Here is an 18223-nt window from a genome sequence, read left to right on the forward strand (position 1 = left end):
TAGCCTATAGACACATTATATGGTTTCAGTAGGCTTTTATTTTATTTATGTATTTATTTATTTATGTATTTATGTATGTATGTATGTATGTATTTATTTATTTATTTATTTATTTATTTATTTATTTTACTGGACCAAGCTCTACCCATATCTCAGAGAAAACTGAGATATTCCAAAAACTGCAATAGTTTCCAAAGGCTGAAGTGGAAAACAGTCTGTTAGCTGGTGTTTGCAAATACTCTGTTGACACTGTGTAGACAAATTTGACTTTGGCAAACATTGTGCCGATCGGGGATGACTTACCTGACCAGGATCAGAGAAACAAAAATGTTTGAACTTTTTTTTTTTTTTTTAACGTTTATTCATTTTTGAGAGACAGAGCATGAGCATGAGCAGAGGAGGGACAGAGAGAGAGGGAGTCACAGAATCCGAAGCGGGCTCCAGGCTCTGAGCCGTCAGCACGGAGCCCGACGCGGGGCTCGAACTCATGAACCATGAGATCGTGACCTGAGTCGAAGTCAGGCACCCACCCGACTGAACCACCCAGGCGCCCCTCTTTTGCCCATTTTTGAATTGGACTGTGTCACATGTTGCTGCAGAGTTTGGACAGTTCTTTATACATTTTAGATAGTAGTCCTTTGTTACATATGTGGTTTGGAAATATTTTCTCCCAGTCTGTAATTTATCCATTTATTATTTCCTTTATGGATCATGTTTTTGGTGTCATAGTCTAAGGACTCTTCACCTCTCCTGAGGTTGTGGATATTTCCTTCTGCTTTTTTTTTTTTTTTTTTTCCTGAAAGTTTTCGAGCTTTGCCTTTTCCAGAATGTCACATGGCTGGAAGCATACAGGATGTGGTCTTTTCAGGCTGGCTTCTCTCACTTGGTGAAAAGCATTGATGTTTCCTCCACATCTTTTCATGGCTCGGTAGCTCATTTGCTTTTAGCACTGAATAATATTTCATTGTTCTGGATGCAGCACAGTTTATATATGCATTCATCTACCGAAAGACATCTCGGTTGCTCGCAAGTTGTAGCCGTTTTGAATAGAGTTGCTCAGACATCTGGGTGCAGGTGTTTGCGTGGACTTAAGTTTTCAGCTCATTTGAGGAAATGCCCCAGAGCGCAATTGCAGGATCGTATGGTAAGGGTGTGTACAATTTTGTAGGGAACTGCCGAACTCTTCCCAAGTGTTCTGCATTCCCACCAGCAGTGGACGACAGAGTGAGGCCAGCCACACTGAACAAGTCAGGAGGCTCTGGAGATGTGGCTTCCTCAAGAAATCAGTGCCGAAGGACACCTAACGTGTTTGGTTGTCGGGAAGGGAGATATAAACAGGCTGAGCAAAGTTCGGGGATGAATTCGTGAGCAGTACAGAGAAAACTAAGTAAAAGGGAAAATTAAGAGAGACAATTCTTAACTTCAGGGAAAACCAAAGTTGAACAGAAAAGGGGAACAGATGCATCCAGCCTCAACCCCTGCTCCCCACTTTCATGGTCGCTGAAGAAACTACCGATTGTCACAGCTCCCACTGTAAAACATACAGTACCAGCCTAGAAGTTTCTTGTGAGTTTGGGTATAGAAATAGGTCTCGGGGTCTCCCAGGCTAACACCCCACCCCTTGGCAAACTACGAGAAGGCTGTATAACTATGGTTACTCACAATAACCATATAGATGATCATACAGATAATCATATCAAAAAAGGGTGTTACTCATAACATAAAACAAAAGGGTTTTCCTGTTCTGGTAGCAGAGAAGCCTTCCCTAAGGAAGAAATGATTGAGAAGGAGAAATAACCAGGTGGAAAAGGAGGGGAAAGCATTCCAGGCAGAGGGAACGGCATGTGCAAAGGTCCAGTGGCAGGTGCAAACTTAGATTATTCAGGAACCTGTGCAGAGCCCAGTGTCCAGACAGGAGGAGCCAAGAGATACAGGTTTGTAGTGAGGCACGGGAAGCAGGCACACTGCTAGCAGGTGGCTGGAAGGAAGCTTCTGCCTATTTGGAAGCTTCCAGGGAAGCTTTTTTGAGGCCCAGCTCACCCTCAAAAGGCTGAATTAACTGGGTGAAAATCAAATAATCTGGCTCCCGGCTGGCCCCCTGCTGGTCAGGACAAGTCAGGACTGCCTTTCTCACGACTGCTTCAGAGACTTGAGGATATTTTTGGTATTTATGGTAGCAGAACATTTAACGTCCTAAAACGTCAGTAAAGTAATGCTGAGGGGCAACATGAAAAAAGAAATTAAGTTATGCAATTAGTGGGAATAATGGGAAAAGAAATCAAGCAGCTTTTAAAAGAACAAAAAAAACCCTTCAACCGTAAACTTATAAAGGCAATTTTTTTGCATATTAATTTTATTTTTTTAAATTTACATCCAAGTTAGTTAGCATATAGTGCAACAATGATTTCAGGAGTAGATTCCTTAATGCCCATTTAGCCCCTCCCCCTCCACAATTCCCCAGCAACCCTCTGTTTGTTCTCTGTATTTAAGAGTCTCTTAGGTTTTGTCCCCCTCCGTTTTTATATTATTTTTGCTTCCCCTCCCTTATGTTCATCTGTTTTGTCTCCGAAAGTCCTCATTTGAGTGAAGTCATGATATTTGTCTTCCTCTGACTAATTTCACTTAGCATATAATACCCTCCAGTTCCATCCACATAGTTGCAAATGGCAAGATTTCATTCTGATCGCTGAGTAATGCTCTATTGTATATATATACCACATCTTCTTTATCTGTTCATCCATCGATGGACATTTGGGCTCTTTCCACACTTTGGCTATTGTGGATAGTGCTGCTATAAACACCGGGGTGCATGTGTCCCTTCGAAACAGCACACCTGGATCCCTTGGATAAATACCTAGTAGTGCAACTGCTGGGTCTTAGGGTAGTTCTATTTTTAGTTTTTTGAGGAACATCCGTACTGTTTTCCAGAGTGTCTGCACGAGTTTGCATTCCCACCAGCAGTGCAAAAGACATCCTCTTTCTCCGCATCCTCGCCAACATCTGTTGTTGCCTGAGTTGTTAATGTTAATATAAAGGCAATTTTTAACACAGGCATTCATTTCAAGTTGCCGGACAGTAGAGAAAGGGAAAATTAGGATGACGCGGGGAACTCGATCCTTACTGAAGTGGGGCCATTCTCTGTGCGGTTTTGTAACGTATTTCCCCCACTCCTCCTGCAAAGCTATAGCATGGCGGAGATTCACTCTTCACCTTTGTAACAATGGAGGAAATGCCACAACCAAGTCAATGGGTGGCTCTTGGCAACATTTTCTCTATAATGTCATCTCAGTTACTAGGAAAATCATTGGAAACCTGTCTTAGAAAAGTATCAGAGGCATAATCTGATTCTAAACACCTTACATTGTTTCATGGAGATTCTTTTCCGGGTCTGTGCGCATGTGCTAAAACTTCTTTTCATTGCACACAAGTATCATTATTCCCAGGTGGTTTGTGCTAAAGTTTTTTGAAAGTTAATATTCTTCTACTTTGAATACATGACCTTGAGCTGTAGCACACTGATGCAAAACACCAGTATTTTGCCCACCGAGAATGTTAAAATTTGCTTGTTGTTTGATGCCTACAAGGATGGGAGACAGAATAGCTTGCTATTTGAGAATTATTTTTAAAAGAAGCTAATAACTCCAAAGAAGCTGGCACTCCCAGAAAAAAAATTAAACTATAAATCAAAAAGGGGCAAAAGGCAAGTTATTGAGACATACATACATCAAAAATATTATCTGCCACAGTATTAGTTCTAATTATTCTCTGGGCTCCCCAATTTAAAATATTTTGATAAATGCTATGAGAGATACAGATTCATCTATTTAATTTAATTTATTTGAGTAATAGCACTCAGCTTAATACATTTCCTTTTTTTTTTTTTGATTCACTTCACATTGATCATATGCCATGTGCCAAACCCTATATAATATATAAGGTCTGTGTTATTCTCTGCAGATTTCCCGAATTTACATTTTAATATTTTAGAAGATACAGACTTCGATCATTCTAGAACTATAGTTACTCCATAAATTCTTTCTTTGCTAAATTCCTAAGTTCACTAGCTATAATATTTCACTCTTTTATCATGGAGTATTTGGGGGAGGAGCGTCCTCTGTGGCATGAATATCAGCATTCCATCTTGGGTTTTGCTCTGTTTCTCCACTGGGTGAAATGGTTTATTGACTGTCAATTTGTAAAGTGCTCTCTGGGAGTTTCTGGATGCATGATAGTGGGACCGGAAACATATCTCATTGCCTTTTCTGCCCAAATTGAATTAACATGTGCAATATATCATCTTTTAGCAAGAGTGGATGAAATTCCGGTGAGTGGCCCCATCGCATGGCTGTCCCTACAGAGAGTCCTGACGGAATAGTTGTGGTCTCCAGGGGTCTGATGACTTCCTCTGCTATCTTTTTAGTTTAATAGCTGTTTTCACACACGTGTGTGTGTGTGTGTGTGTGTGTGTGTGTGTGCATACATTATGTATGCATATAGAAGTACTTGGTTTAAAACCTACTCCTCAGGGTCATGGAAGGAGAGAGGAGTTGCTCCTTTTCTTTACCATACTTCCTCTACCCCCTGACCCACCATATTGTTTATTCCTTCTGAGTGCACTCAGATTTTCCTTACATACTTACAAGCAGGTATAAATATGGACCTTTGCTTTTTCCCTTTATAAACAAAAGGCAGCCTGCTATACCTATTCTCCCCTCTCGGTAGAAAGTATTCTTTTTTTTTTTTTTTAATTTTTTAAAATGTCTTTATTTATTTTTGAGACAGAGAGAGACAGAGCATGAGCAGGGGAGGGGCAGAGAGAGAGGGAGACACAGGATCCGAAGCAGGCACCAGGCTCCGAACTGTCAGTACAGAGCCCGACGCGGGGCTCGGACTCACGAACAGTGAGAACATGACCCGAGCCGAAGTCGTACGCTCAACCGACTGAGCCACCCAGGCACCCCTTGTAGAAAGTATTCTTATTCTTTTCATTACCTGTATGGTGTTCCATTGTTTTAATGTATACATAAGCCATAATTTATGTAATCAGCCCCCCTTTGAAGAAAATGTAATTTCTTCAAATTATAATAACCCTTTATGTCATCATGTTGCATATGTGCAAACACATGCGAGGCAAATGTCAGAAGTAAAACCGTGAAGTGTGCCTGGGTGGCTCAGTCAGTTAAGGGTCCAGCCCTTGATTTCGTCTCAGGTCATGAACTCTCCATTGTGAGACCGAGCCCCATGTCGAACTCCGTGCTGGGCACGGAGCCTGCTTAAGATTCTCTCTCTCCCTCTGCTCCTTCCCTACTCGTGCTCTCTCTCTAACATAAAATAAATAAAACAAAATAAAATAAGTAAAATAAAATGAAATAAGTAAAAGTGTGAGCACTACTGATCTGGACATTTGTAATTTTGAGAAATATCGCCAAATTGCCCTCAGTAAGGGTTGTGCCAACTTACCCACCCATATGTGCTGGTTTTCAGTGGTCTCCTGAAGAGAGAACACATTTTGGTCATTTCTTGTTTCCCATCTGTAAAAATCCATTCATTGAACAAATATTTGCCAAGTGCCAGCAATGCCCCAAGCTCTCTTCTTAGGCCCTGGAAATGTAACGGTGAACAAAAAAATTGTCACACAGAGAAACAGATGACAAAGGCAGTCATGGAATATAACATTCGTGGTCATTTAAAGCCTGTGTCACCAACTCACGGGCCACACAAGGAACTTCTATGTGTGAAGGTCATAGGTGAGAGGTCAGAGGGAGGGGTGGGCCCTGTGTAGCCCCGGGGACCGCAGGCCTTTGTGAAGGCCGCAGCTACAGCTCTGCTCTACACCATTAGGTGGTGTGCAAAGAGAAGGCCCATGCTGATAAACCATCCCAGTTTTCAAGAGAAACCAGAAGTCCATATATTTTCCCCCATTTTAAACACTGGGAACTAATTCAAAATTTAGGAACATTTTGGGGACAAATCATTTTTTAGTGTTGCTACACAAGTCGATACTAAAATTTATATGGAAGAATGAATATCTAGAAAAATACTTCAGGAAAAAAAAAAAACTTTAATAAGGGCTCAGGGACTAGCCTTACTGGACATTATAACATACTTTAGAGCCTTGTAATTAAAACAGTGTGATATTGGTGCATGAATAGAGTGTCCGGAAGAACAGAATTAAAAGCCTAAAAAATCAACCTGAATACACATGGAAAATTTTTATACAATAAAGCTGAGATTTCAAGTCACTAGGGCAAAGATCGACCTTTTAATAGATGGCATTGGGACCACAGGGTAGCCATGGAACAAAGGAAAAACTAGATCTTTATCTCACACCCCACAGGAGAATAAACTCCAAATGGATCAGAGATCTAATCGTAAAAGATGAAACCACACAAGTACTAGAAGAAAATATGGATGGATTCTTGCATAATCTAGGTGTAGGGAAAGGCTTTCTAACTATGCCTCAAAATCTGGTGGCAATAAAGAACAGATTGATAAATTTGACCACATAAAACTAAAAAATTTCCTCTTGGCAAAAAAACACCATAAGCAAAGTCAAATGATAAAACGGGAGAAAATATTTGCAATCTATGTTGCAGATAAGGGCCAATATCCTTAATATAGAAAGAGCTCTAAAACATGGAGGAGGTGAGATTTAACAAAATATATAGGGAAAAAAATGGGCAAAAGACATGAATAGACAGTTCACTAAAATATATAGAGATATTTAAATGGGCCTTAAACATATGAAAATATGTTCAGCTCACATTATAAGAGAAATACAAATTTAAACTATGCTGTGATATCATTTTTCTCCCAGCAGGCTGGCAAAAATTTGAAATACGACAACACATTCTATTGTTGTGGCTGTGGGGAAAGAGGCACTTTCATACGTTGCTGGTGGAAATGCAAATTGAGACAACCTTCCTGGGAGGAAATTGGCAATTCCTGACAAAACTATATGTGCGTTTACCCTTTTACACAGTTATTCAGGAATGTATCCTTAAGATACTCCTATGCAGTGCAGCTAAAAAAAAGAAAGATACGAGGAAGATCTCTGTAAACTGAAATGGAGTTATTTGCCTCTACATCAAGTGAAAAAGAAAGGTATAAATGAGGGGTGCCTGGGTGGCTCAGTGGGTTAAGCGTTTGACTTCAGCTCAGGTCATGATCTCACGGTTCGTTGGTCCGAGCCTCACATCGGGCTCTGTGCTGACAGCTCGGAGCCTGGTGCCTGCTTTGGGTTCTGTGCCTCCCTCTCTCTCTGCCCCTCCCCCAAGCGTGCTCTTTCTCTGTCTCTGAAAAATAAACATTAAAAAAAAAAAAAAGACAGAAAAGAAATTAAAGAAGGGCCCAAAGAATAATGGGAAGATGTCAAACACACACAAAAGCTAACTTAAACTAATTCCCACTTTTCCCAAACCAGGAAAATCGGATGGCAGTAACTGATTCAGGCAAAAATCAACAGATGATAGAAACAGAGGGTAAATATTTGGCGGGAATGTGGATATTTACATGATCTCAAAGTACCTCCCCACAAAATGCTTTTTATTTAGAAAGGGGAAAATACAAAGGGAAAAAATTTGCAGCGGACAAACCCCTAGGCATGCTGTCCTAACCGAGAGATCGAAGTGAATGATACCAATGCCACAAAGCAACATGGTGGGCCCCCTCACATGACACACCGGTAAGGAAACGATACTTCTGGAGTGTTCCTGCCAAAAATGCATAGCCCACATCTGATCATCAGGAAACAACAGGCAAACCCCTAGTAAGGGATTTTCCACAAAATAACTGGCCTGTACTCCACAAAACTGACAAAATCATGAAAGACAAAGAAAGACCAGGGAACTGTTCCAGATTAAAGGAAATAATAGAAACATGACAACATGATCCTAGAGTGGCTCCTGGACCAGAAAAAATAAATGTTCTCTTTTGCTATAAATGGCGGAACAGGTCAACTGGTAAAAGGTGAGGAAGGCCTACAGATCAGATAATAATACTGTGTCAATGTTGATTTTCTGCTTTGGGAATGGTACATGGTTATGTAAGAGACTGTGCTTGTTTTTTTAGGAGATATTCACCGAAGTGTTTAGGGGTAAGTCTGCAACTAATTCTCACGTGGTTCAAATGATAATAATATGGGGGGATAAAAAGCAAACATTTGGGGAATCTAGTTGAAGGGTACAACAGGAATTCTTTATTTTTGCAATGTTTCTTTAAGCCTATAATTATTATTCTTTTTAATCCATTGTGAGAGTCTTCCCTGTACAAGCAAAACCAAACAACAGTGGAAACAACAACCAACCAGGTTTGCCTCCAGCATGGACGCCTGCGCTGCCAGTGGGCATTCTCTGGCTTGGATATTTACATGATTTTGAGTGAGGTCCTGCTGACAACAGCCAGTGCTAGGGCTGGAGAAGGCTTTTCCTGCATCTGGAACTTTTAAACCGACTTAGCACCAACAAGAAGGCTGCAGAGATGGCTCTTATGTAATAATAAGTAATAAAGCAGTGTATATCTGAATCAGCCTCTGTTCTCAGAAACGAGGAAAAGCGGTTGAGGTTCAGACAGTCTTGCCCTGTGGAAGTCCTGCACTGCCTTTGGAGAGGTGCAAGCAACCTTGCTTCCTGGTTTCTGGTCTTAGCCATTAGAGCGGTGCCTCGTGATCTATCAGGACCTCACCGTTGAAGAAAATAAGTTTGTAGGAGCGCCTGGGTGGGTCAGTCGGTTAAGCGTCCGACTTCAGCTCAGGTCACCATCTCACGGTTCGTGAATTCGAGCCCCTGTCGGGCTCTGTGCTGACAGCTTGGAGCTCAGAGCTCGGAGCCTGGAGCCTGCTTTGGATTCTGTGTCTCCCTCTCTCTCTCTGCCCCTCCCCGACCCCCGCTCACACTCTGTCTCTCTTTCAAAAATAAAACAAACACTAAAAAAAGAAAATATATATAACCAAAAGGCAAAAAGAGACTTTAAAGTTGAATGAAGTTAGGAAAGAAGAAAAATGTGTTTCAGTACTGGAAAGGGAAATGGTCTTGGCATATCAAGCTTTTCTGGGTAGAAAGGAGAAACCAGGTGAGAAGCAGGGGCCCCATGCAGCATATGGGACGGTCTCATCTGAGGGTGCAGCCGAATCTGCTAGAGCCAGGATGTGTTAAATCAGTTTGCAGACCGATTCAGGGGACATTCGTGCCACCTCTCCCTTCTCACCCTGCAATTGCTGTTTCCAGATTAATCAGTCCAAAGGCCAAGGGAGCACATACCAGGAATACTAAACTCCGAAAAGGAGGTCCCCTGATATCTGGGCCTTGGGAGGCAGGGAAGTGTTACTCAAGGAGCAGAGCAGGAACAACATTCTTGGCAGAGGGAATAGCATATGCAAAGGAGAGACACAATAGATAGGACACAACTTTAGGGCTATGTCATACTCTCTTGCCGCTTACCTCCATCTCCTCATATTTCTCCTGGAATATTCCACAGATAGGCAGTCTGCAGTTGTGAGCTGAGAACATGTCTCCATTACCTAGCGAACACCCATCTAGCAGGTTCTGGGTCTCAGGCCTCGTTAATCAGAATGTAGGAAAAAGTGCCCATTTCAGTCCCTGATCATGTGCTACTTGTCCCAGATGAATGTGTCTCCACTCAGGTTGAGGAGGCTTTATTAACTATTATGTTTATCCCCGAACCCTTTCCTAGATTTCTGTCGATGCCATTTCTTCCTCAAATAAATCAAGTGCACTCACCTTCTGAGCCATACTGTTTTAGGCACGGGATCCAGGTCTGCAAACTCTTCTGGTAATGCCTTGCCCTGTAATCTCAAGCAGCTGCTTCCTGGACCGAAGGAAGCCCAGACATGAGGGAAACCATTGCCATCTCAACTCCTCTCTGGCTGTGTGACTGGGCGAGCCTCTTGGCCTCTCTGGTCCCATGTCCTGCCTGTAACAAGCCATTATTAATTTCTCCATCTCACAGAGAGGTTGTGAGCGTTGGTGAAGACAGAGTCCCTTGTGCTTGACACACCTACAGCCACCGTGGGCTCCCCTTCAGGCACTCTTCTACACCCCAGGAAATGCCACCACTCCTCAAGAGCCAGCTGGACAAGGGAAGACCCAATTCTGACATCTGTGGGGAAAGAGAACACAGATTCCGCATGCTTCACTCCGTCCAATTCATTCCAGGGAACTGCAAAGGAACGCAAGGCTGGAAGACCAAGTTAAGTTTTTAAGTGATCAGATTCCTTGACGTTCTGCATGGGGGCATCCCCAAGCCCCCAAGCCCCTGGTCCACAGCCTGCCTTCCTCCTCCCCCCGACACGTGAGGCACCATGGCCGTGCATGGGGACTCTCCTCTATCTGTCCATTCCAGCTGTACTCTTACCCCCCCCTCCCCCATGTTTGCAAACAGCCGCCCTTTGGCCATTCCTCACCAATGGTGAGGTCAGCCCTCAAGAAACAGATCCAGGGAAGACATGCCTACTGATCTTAGCGGTGGGTTGAGAGCTGTTTGGGTCGGAAATTCCAGGGTTGTGGGTGCTCTGAGTATGTTCTAAAACAGGGCTGGTGGGTACACAGATTGTAGGTAGTCACATGCCCTGTGGTCCTGCAAATTCCTCCTCCCCTGAAGAAAGGAAGCCTGGGGCGAGGGCATGGATAGTGCACTCCACAGTGCCAGGCCCAGGGCGAGGGCTCCTCTTGCTCAGGTAGGACAATACTGAAATGGGACTGGACATCTGACCTATGAGCAGCCTAACCAGTGACTGGCCGGTGACCTAAGAGGTGGCCTGGCGCGAAGACTCCTGCCCAGAGAGGATGATTTGGCAGACTGTACTTGCCAACGCTTGCCGCCACATTTCTGTTCACGTGTCCGTCACCTTGCCATGCCCCGCCAAGAGGTGGGGTCTATTTCTCCTCCCCCTGAACCTAGACGGGACTTTGCGGCTTCCTTGGCGAGCAGAAAGCAACAGAAGCCATACCGGGTATCTTCTGAGACTAGGTCATGAAATGTGATATGGCTACCCAACTGGGCTCTCTCTCAGAGGGCACTCACTCTGGCAGGTCGGCTACCAGGATGTGAGGAAGCCCACACCACCTGAGAGACCATTGGTTTAAAATATGGGTTTTGTTATCATTCACATATGGTGAGGCCAACGGTTCAGAGGGTGACTGCCATTGAAAAGACAATTCGTTACACTCATAGTTCCCAAGAGAAGGGGGTATACCATGCCATGGGGTGGGGACTCAAAAGGAAGAGCCAGGGTTGGTCAGGAAGCAGACTAAGAGAAAGGAAAGCTGTGACAAGAGACTTTATTGTGGTTTCCATGGAAAGGTACAAGTGAGACAGCCTCAGCCGGTTAAGGATTGGCTAGTTTGAATAGCGTCCGTGGGCTCTGGGATGCACTTGGCCCTGAGGTGATTAGGGAAAGGGAAAACTGGCCTGGAGTGTAACAGCTTCATGAGGGAGTGGTTGGGGCGGGGAGATGAGCTCTGGATTGGTTGGTTTGCATGGGAAAGATGTGCGCACAGGTGAGTTACTCGCCATCTCTAGGAATGAGCTAGCCCTGGGAGGCGCAGTCCAGCCAGAGTCAGCAAGATCCCAAGATGTCGAAACGTCAGAGTACAGCAAGTGAAAGGCATGAGTAATACAACCATTAGATTTTCCAGTAGCGTAAAAGTCTCAGCCAGCGTCAACTGTGACGTGAGAAAGTGAGCCTTCTGACGGCCCCAGCCTCAGCCTTCAAGCTGTCCAGATGGCACCATGTAAGGCAGAGGTGAGCTATCTCTATCAAGCCCTGCCCAAATTGCAGATCATACGCAGTATAAATTTTTTTTAAGTCACTAAGCTTGGTAGTAAAATTTTACACAACCTAACTTGAACAATGGTAATGAGCTGAACTAAACAGACTCTCTCTCTCTCTTGCTCTCTCTCTCTCTCTCTCTCTCTCTCTCCCCAGAATTGAAAATGGGACTTGAGAGCATTAGTAAGTTGCTAACAGGAAGACAGGTGATTAGACCCAAAGAGAAGCAGGGATGGAAGATTTGGCTGAGTCACAGTCATGACAAATGACAAGAGGGCTGGTCTGGAGTGCTTCTGATCCTGAATGACCCAGTTTCCTGAGGTCAGCAGTGGGACCCAGTCAGCCCCGAGGGCCGTCGGGCAGTAGGTTTCTCCAGAGTCTAAGCTAGGTTCCCATGAGGCTTTAGATGGGGCAGAGACCCCTGCTCTGGGACCCTCACCCCTGTCCTTCCCTACGAGTGTCTCCATTCTTTGCAGCCAAAGGAGCACACACGGTACCCAGTCAGAGCTTGGCATAAGGTAAACAGTCAGGATGGGTGACACCCACCCACCTTCTCTCCCACCAAGAGCCGCCAGGGACTTAGAGACAGAGACAATGTTAAGGAAGTCTGTGGATTCTCTAGGTCTGGCCAAATCTAGGTGACTCGTATCTTCATTTCTCAAAAATTTGCTTTGAACATTTAAAACATCGTTGTAATGGTTCCAAAATGTCTGGAAATTTTACTTCCTCAGTCTCATCTCCAAGCTCAGACCAGGATAGGCATCCCCTTCTGGCCTGCACTCTTTCTTTCTGGGCCAACAGGCCATCATCTACCTGAAAAGCAAGGCCCAGAGAGAGGAACCTGGCCTGCGGCCTCCTTCAGTGGAGACAGGGTCCCCAGCCTAGCACTCAGGTGTGGAGCACAGGGAGTGCCTCCCATGGCCGCCTCGGCAGCAGAGCAGGACCGGTGGTTCATTGGGGTCGAGAGCCCCATCTGGGAACGGGCTTCAGCGGTGCATGTGGGACGGCTGCGTAGAAGGACAAGGTGGAGCAGGTGCACCTGGGAGTGTGCTGGGGGAACGAAGGTGTGTGTGGCTCGGGGTGGGGCTGTTTGTGTCAGAGGACAGGCTAACATACTGACATCTTTTTTTCACGCTGTATTCTCTCCCCCAGTTCCAAAGCAGAAAGCCCAGCCCTCTTCTCCACCCGGGCCTCTGGGGAAGTTTGTGTGAAAAATAGAAATGGCAGACGTTTCCTTGGTTTTACTTGTGATCACGTACGGGAGGGACAGGCCAAAACAACCAGGAAGGTAGGAGGGGAACTGAACAGTTCAAGGGGAACTGAAGAGGCACGGTAAGGCTTGGCAGGGCTGGACTTCGAGAACCAGAGGCAAGGGAGAGAGAGAAAAAAAAAAAAACAGGCATGCCAAGGTGGAAGAAAGCAGCCTGGGCAGAGACAACCTTGTCATGTGTGTGCCCTCTGTCCCAGCACGTATATGAGCCTGTGTACAAATGAGTTTGTACCTGTGTGTGCCAAATGTGTGTCTGTGACCAGACCTGCCTGTGAAATATCTCATGCCACAGACTTTGGGCACGTCTGGGTTTGTCTACTTCGGCTCCAACTCAGCCACTGCAAACACAAGTCAGGGAATCAAGGGGGGACCTGTGGCTGGGCCAAAGCCTGGGCCTGGGTAGCCTGGGTAAGAGAAGCCAGATGCCATCAGCTAGGCTAGAGCAGGCTCTACTTGCCTGGGCAGGTGATGCCTGGTACCTCGGGACATAGGAGAAGCATTGAAGGGGCAATCCATGGGGTGCTAAAAGTGTGGGGTCCCACTTCAAGGAGCTCATTGGCTCCAGAGTCACCAAATCAATCTGGGACTCTGGGACTCTCTGGCCCTTCAGGAACCAAAGCCACTCCCCTCGGTGGGCTGAGGGGACACAGGGCTGCCTTACCCACCCTGTTCTAATAGCTATTCCTTGGTAACCGAGTTTCAGGGTAGGACCATGCCCTCCCTCCCCCCAGGACTCCCAGGGAGGATGTGAGCACAGGGCCGTGTCCCCTTATCCTATCCCAGTTCTCTGGGCAGGGCAGGTCTGGGATTTGGGAAGTAGAAGGAAAGTGGCTAGGATGTCCTCCTCCGCAAAGGCTTCTCGGATTTCTGGGTGCCCTGAAGATGCACCAACTCAGCCTCACAGGCCCGAGAGTCTGTCTCAGGCCAGGACGTGTCTTGTTTTCGAATTCCCCGAACACTTCCTAACCACCTACTTTTTGCCTAGGGTCCTCTTCTCAGTGTTCCGGACCCCAGCTCGCTGGCCTATTCTTTAGCGCCTGTGGCCAGCGTCACCAATGCCGCTTCATTCCTCTAACCAAGAAGACTGGCTGCCAAGTGGGGCCCAATGCTAGTTTCCCCTGCCCGCTCTGCCCTAGACAAGCACATGGCCCCTCACGTTCCTGAGCTCTTTTCTGTTAATACCCTGGGGGAAACTGAACAGGAGTGCGGCCCACGACAGCTCGGTGAGGCAGGGGACAGGAGCGAGCCCACTCTGGCTGCGGTACTGAAGAGAAGGGAGAGATTTTCCCCTGGCCCAAGGTTCTTCCAGCTGCACGAGAAATTAAATTGACACGAGACAGATTAACGGGTGGGAAAAAAAAAAAAAACCAAGGTTTTCTTATGGGTAGATGAAGGCCCCATAACGAAATGGAGACCCAAAGAAAGGACCAAAGCAGGGTCTTTATACTTTTTTAGACAAAGAGATAATACATTTGTGAGGAATTGACCAGACAAAGAAAAAACTTTGGGTCGGAGTAGTAACTTAGTAAAAGTAACAAGGCTTGTTCTGAGCTCTAAAATTCCCATCTCTGGTGAGAAGGATGTCTCTTTACCTCCTGGTACAGGTAGGGTACCTTTCACCCAGGAGATTTCTTTCCTGATTTCAGGGGGGACAGAGGGTCTGAGTGTCCTTCTCGCACAGGCTGGCTTTCAGGTAACTTTTATTTAAAATAATAACTATGCCAGGGGTGCCTGGGGGGCTCAGTAAGTGGAGTGTCCAACTCTTGATTTCGGCTCAGGTCATGATCCCAGGGTCATGGGATCAAGCCTTGGGTACCTGAGGAGACTGCTTAAGATTCTCTCTCTCTCCCTCTGCCCCTCTCACCATCTCACACGCTCTCTTGCTCTCTCTAAAATAAATAAATTAATTAATTAATCAATATGCCAACGTGGCACATTCTGGAGCAGCCCGCCCTTGGGCCCTACATTATTCATCAGGGAGCAGGCAGGCAGTGAGTCCAACTTCCATATCCAATTGGCACATGAAAAGGACCTCACAACATGGGGGCCACCAGGGGGCAGGCTGCACCTGCTGGACCACTGGCTCATCTGGGGGCCTTATTCTTGGCAGTAGTGTCTATAGATGGCAAGGATGCTTTGCACAGGTCCCACACGGGGACAGATGGAAAGCATCCCTGGGGATGACAGCAGAGGACAAAGATGGCCAGGATGCCAGGTGTCAGTGGACATAGGCATTTGGTTGGAGGAATCTATGTGTGATGAGGGAGCAGGAGTCTTGGAAAAGAAGAATCAGGATGTTGTGGGAGCAGCATGGATGTTAAGGACAAAAAGATGAGCTTTTGGGGCGCCCTCAGGAATGATGTCCTGGGCAACCTGCATGGGAAAGACAAGACAGGGCGTCTTGGGCATAAAGAAGCCCTCTGGCTTCCCTAACTATACCTGGATCCTCCAGCTCATAGGAAGTTCGTAAGTTCCCCCTGGGGCCTCCACATCCTTGAGTCAGAGGTGCTGTTCCCAGACCACTGCAGCCCAGGCATGTGACCCTTGTTTGGTTACACAAGCCAATATAGTCCTCGTTGTTGCTTAGCCTGGCTTGAATTGTTTTCCACTTCAACTCACAGATCTGAACAAGTTTCTTAAATGCTACCTGTTCCTTGCTCAAGAAGTATCAATAGTGCCAGATTACCCACAAGTTGAAGTCCAAACTCAACCTGGCTCTCAAAACCCCAATCTCTTCCTCCGTCACGATGTCCCACTATTCCTCAGATGGAGCTTTCTCTGTGGACGCCGTGGTTGGAAAAGTCCTCTTAACTGGGACACTGTGGGCTCGAAGATGCTTTTGCCAGCATCATATCCTCTGTGGGGACTCCTGGACTACCAGGAAAATAAATCAGTTCTATTCTGTGCCATCCTGATTTTCCTCTGCGTCTTCCATCAGGCCATGAGTCTCTTGAGGGCACTATGTCTACTGCCTTTCGCCCAAGCCTGGCACACTGAAGGCATCCAAAAACATACCTGAAGAATAAATAAACGACCTCTGTGAGTGCAGCCTGTCCTGCATAGCTAGAATACGCCTTTTTTGGAGCTGATCAGACTCTGGGCTGGTCCACTGTAGGGGAGAACTGCCACCCACATCTAGGTCCCAAGGTCCTAGGTCCCAAGGAACCACATCTAGGCAGAGACACTTGTGAGCAGACTCAGGTTTGTATCCACTTAACTGACCGCCAGGAATCTCTGCCCAGATCCCACTTCTTCTACTCCTTTCCCAGCAGGAGACTTGCTGCCCTGAGCCAGCAGCATGTGCAGCTAGAATCCAAGAAAGACCAGAAAAGCTGACACTGAGATAGAAACTAAGTAACAGACACAAAACTCAAGATTGAGATGCCCACAGAGAAGACAGAAAGCTGACAAAGCACAGAGCCTAGACAGCAGAGATTCAAAGGCAAAGAGTAGGGCCAGCCAGGCTGGGAATGGCAAGTCCAGAGAGCATCCCATCATCTCCTCTCTTGATTAACACATCTTCTGTGGGTTTTCCCTGCCTCTTGCACTGCCTCTGACCCAATCTGTTAGTAGGATTTTTTTTTTAATTTTTTAAATGTTTTATTTCTTTTTGAGAGAGAGAGACAGAGTACAAGTAGGGGAGGGGCAGAGAGAGAGGGAGACACAGAATTGGAAGCAGGCTCCAGGCTCTGATCTGTCAGCACAGAGCTGGATGCGGGGCTCGAACTCATGAACTGCGAGATCATGACCTGAGCTGAAGTCAGACGCTTAACCGACTGAGCCACCCAGGTGCCCCAGTAGGAACCTTCTAAAGACATATCTGAATATGTCATTCCCACAGCCCTCAGAGTAAAGAAATCCCTGATACCTCTCCTGAGTTACAAGGCTCTGCTTGACATGAGCCCTACACACCAGAGCCTTCAACCCCAACCACTGTGAACTTTCCCCCAGGTATGCTCTCCCTGGCCGCTCAGCCTGAAATCGAGCTACTGTTCCCTCTAGCTGGGACACTCATCCTCCCCTGCCTCCTCCCAGTCACCCATTTCATACTGTGTTCCTTTGTCAAGGGCAGCCTCTTTCTCCCCCCCACCAGCATTCTTGCCCCCATCCCCCAGCTTCTGGTCCAACTGTCCTCCCCCACACTGGAGCTCCACCCCAGAGCTCTACCAGAGTCTGCAGGCCAGGCTGACCTCACCCTCTATCTTCCTACCTGCTCCTGTCCTTGGCCTCATGGGGCCAGGCTTGCCAGTTCTAGGGCCATGTCCCACTGCCCTTGGTACCCTAATCTCTGCCCCCGCACTCTGTGCAGCACTCCCTTTTGAGTCACGGTTCTTCCTACATCTTCCATTTGCCTTTTTTTTTTTTTTCCTAAATCTTATCCACTAATTTTCTATTTAGATAAAAATTAAGTTAATTTAAAGAAAAACATTAAATCGGGCATATGGTACAAGGACACTGCATTATAATAGTTTGGGGAATGAGACTCAGATAACATTTCAGTGCTCTGTTCAGACCCCTGAGATCCCTTTTACTGTTTCTGGGCATCTCTCTCTCTTGGACTTGTGCTTTGGCTTCCAATGGCTGGTACCTGTCCTCAGGTCACTACGTCTGTTTTGATTCCATTCCCCAAGAGCCCTAAGTGTCTGGGGCTTTAAGCCCCCTGAATCCCAGGGACAGCCCATAGCTTTAACTGGACATGTGGGAACATGACAGCCCATTTCCCTAACCCTCATTTCAGACAACTCTGAGAGCCTGCCTAGAACAGAACCTAACACATAGTGGGCGTTCAATAAATGTTTGTTGAAAGAACAAATGTAGGGGCGCCTGGGTGGCGCAGTCGGTTAAGCGTCCGACTTCAGCCAGGTCACGATCTCGCGGTCCGGGAGTTCGAGCCCCGCGTCGGGCTCTGGGCTGATGGCTCAGAGCCTGGAACCTGTTTCCGATTCTGTGTCTCCCTCTCTCTCTGCCCCTCCCCCGTTCATGCTCTGTCTCTCTCTGTCCCAAAATTAAATAAACGTTGAAAAAAAAAAAAAAGAAAGAACAAATGTAGCCACACTTATTTTTTTATTTTTATTTTTTTAATATATGAAACTTATTGTCAAATTGGTTTCCATATATCACCCAGTGCTCATCCCCACAGGTGCCCTCCTCAATACCCATCACCC

General features: G+C 46.1%; 1 protein-coding gene and 1 long non-coding RNA gene across 5 annotated transcripts in view; one reads left to right on the forward strand and one right to left on the reverse strand.

Moving 5' to 3' along the window:
- Window positions 1-8523, forward strand: part of ITGA9 (integrin subunit alpha 9) — a 343812-nt gene extending 335289 nt beyond the window's left edge. For both annotated transcript variants that reach the window (XM_040479772.1, XM_040479774.1), the window contains one exon: window positions 8245-8523. In XM_040479772.1, the coding sequence (XP_040335706.1) occupies window positions 8245-8382 (138 nt within the window). In that variant the 3' untranslated portion in view covers window positions 8383-8523. The remainder of the gene's footprint in view (window positions 1-8244) is intronic.
- LOC121033455 (uncharacterized) overlaps window positions 524-18223 on the reverse strand; it is a 21500-nt gene continuing 3800 nt past the window's right edge. For 2 of the 3 annotated variants that reach the window (XR_005791921.1, XR_005791919.1), the window contains exons 2-5: window positions 10015-10194; window positions 9738-9930; window positions 5461-5601; window positions 2935-3577 (exon numbers count right to left, since the gene is read on the reverse strand). This is a non-coding gene — a long non-coding RNA (uncharacterized LOC121033455). Of the gene's footprint in view, window positions 1384-2934; window positions 3578-5460; window positions 5602-9737; window positions 9931-10014; window positions 10195-18223 lie in introns of those variants that run through there. The other variant, XR_005791920.1, reaches the window with a different exon arrangement.

This window comes from Herpailurus yagouaroundi, unplaced genomic scaffold (genome assembly GCF_014898765.1).
Source record: "Herpailurus yagouaroundi ecotype Mexico unplaced genomic scaffold, PumYag 159, whole genome shotgun sequence".
NCBI lineage: Eukaryota > Metazoa > Chordata > Mammalia > Carnivora > Felidae > Herpailurus > Herpailurus yagouaroundi.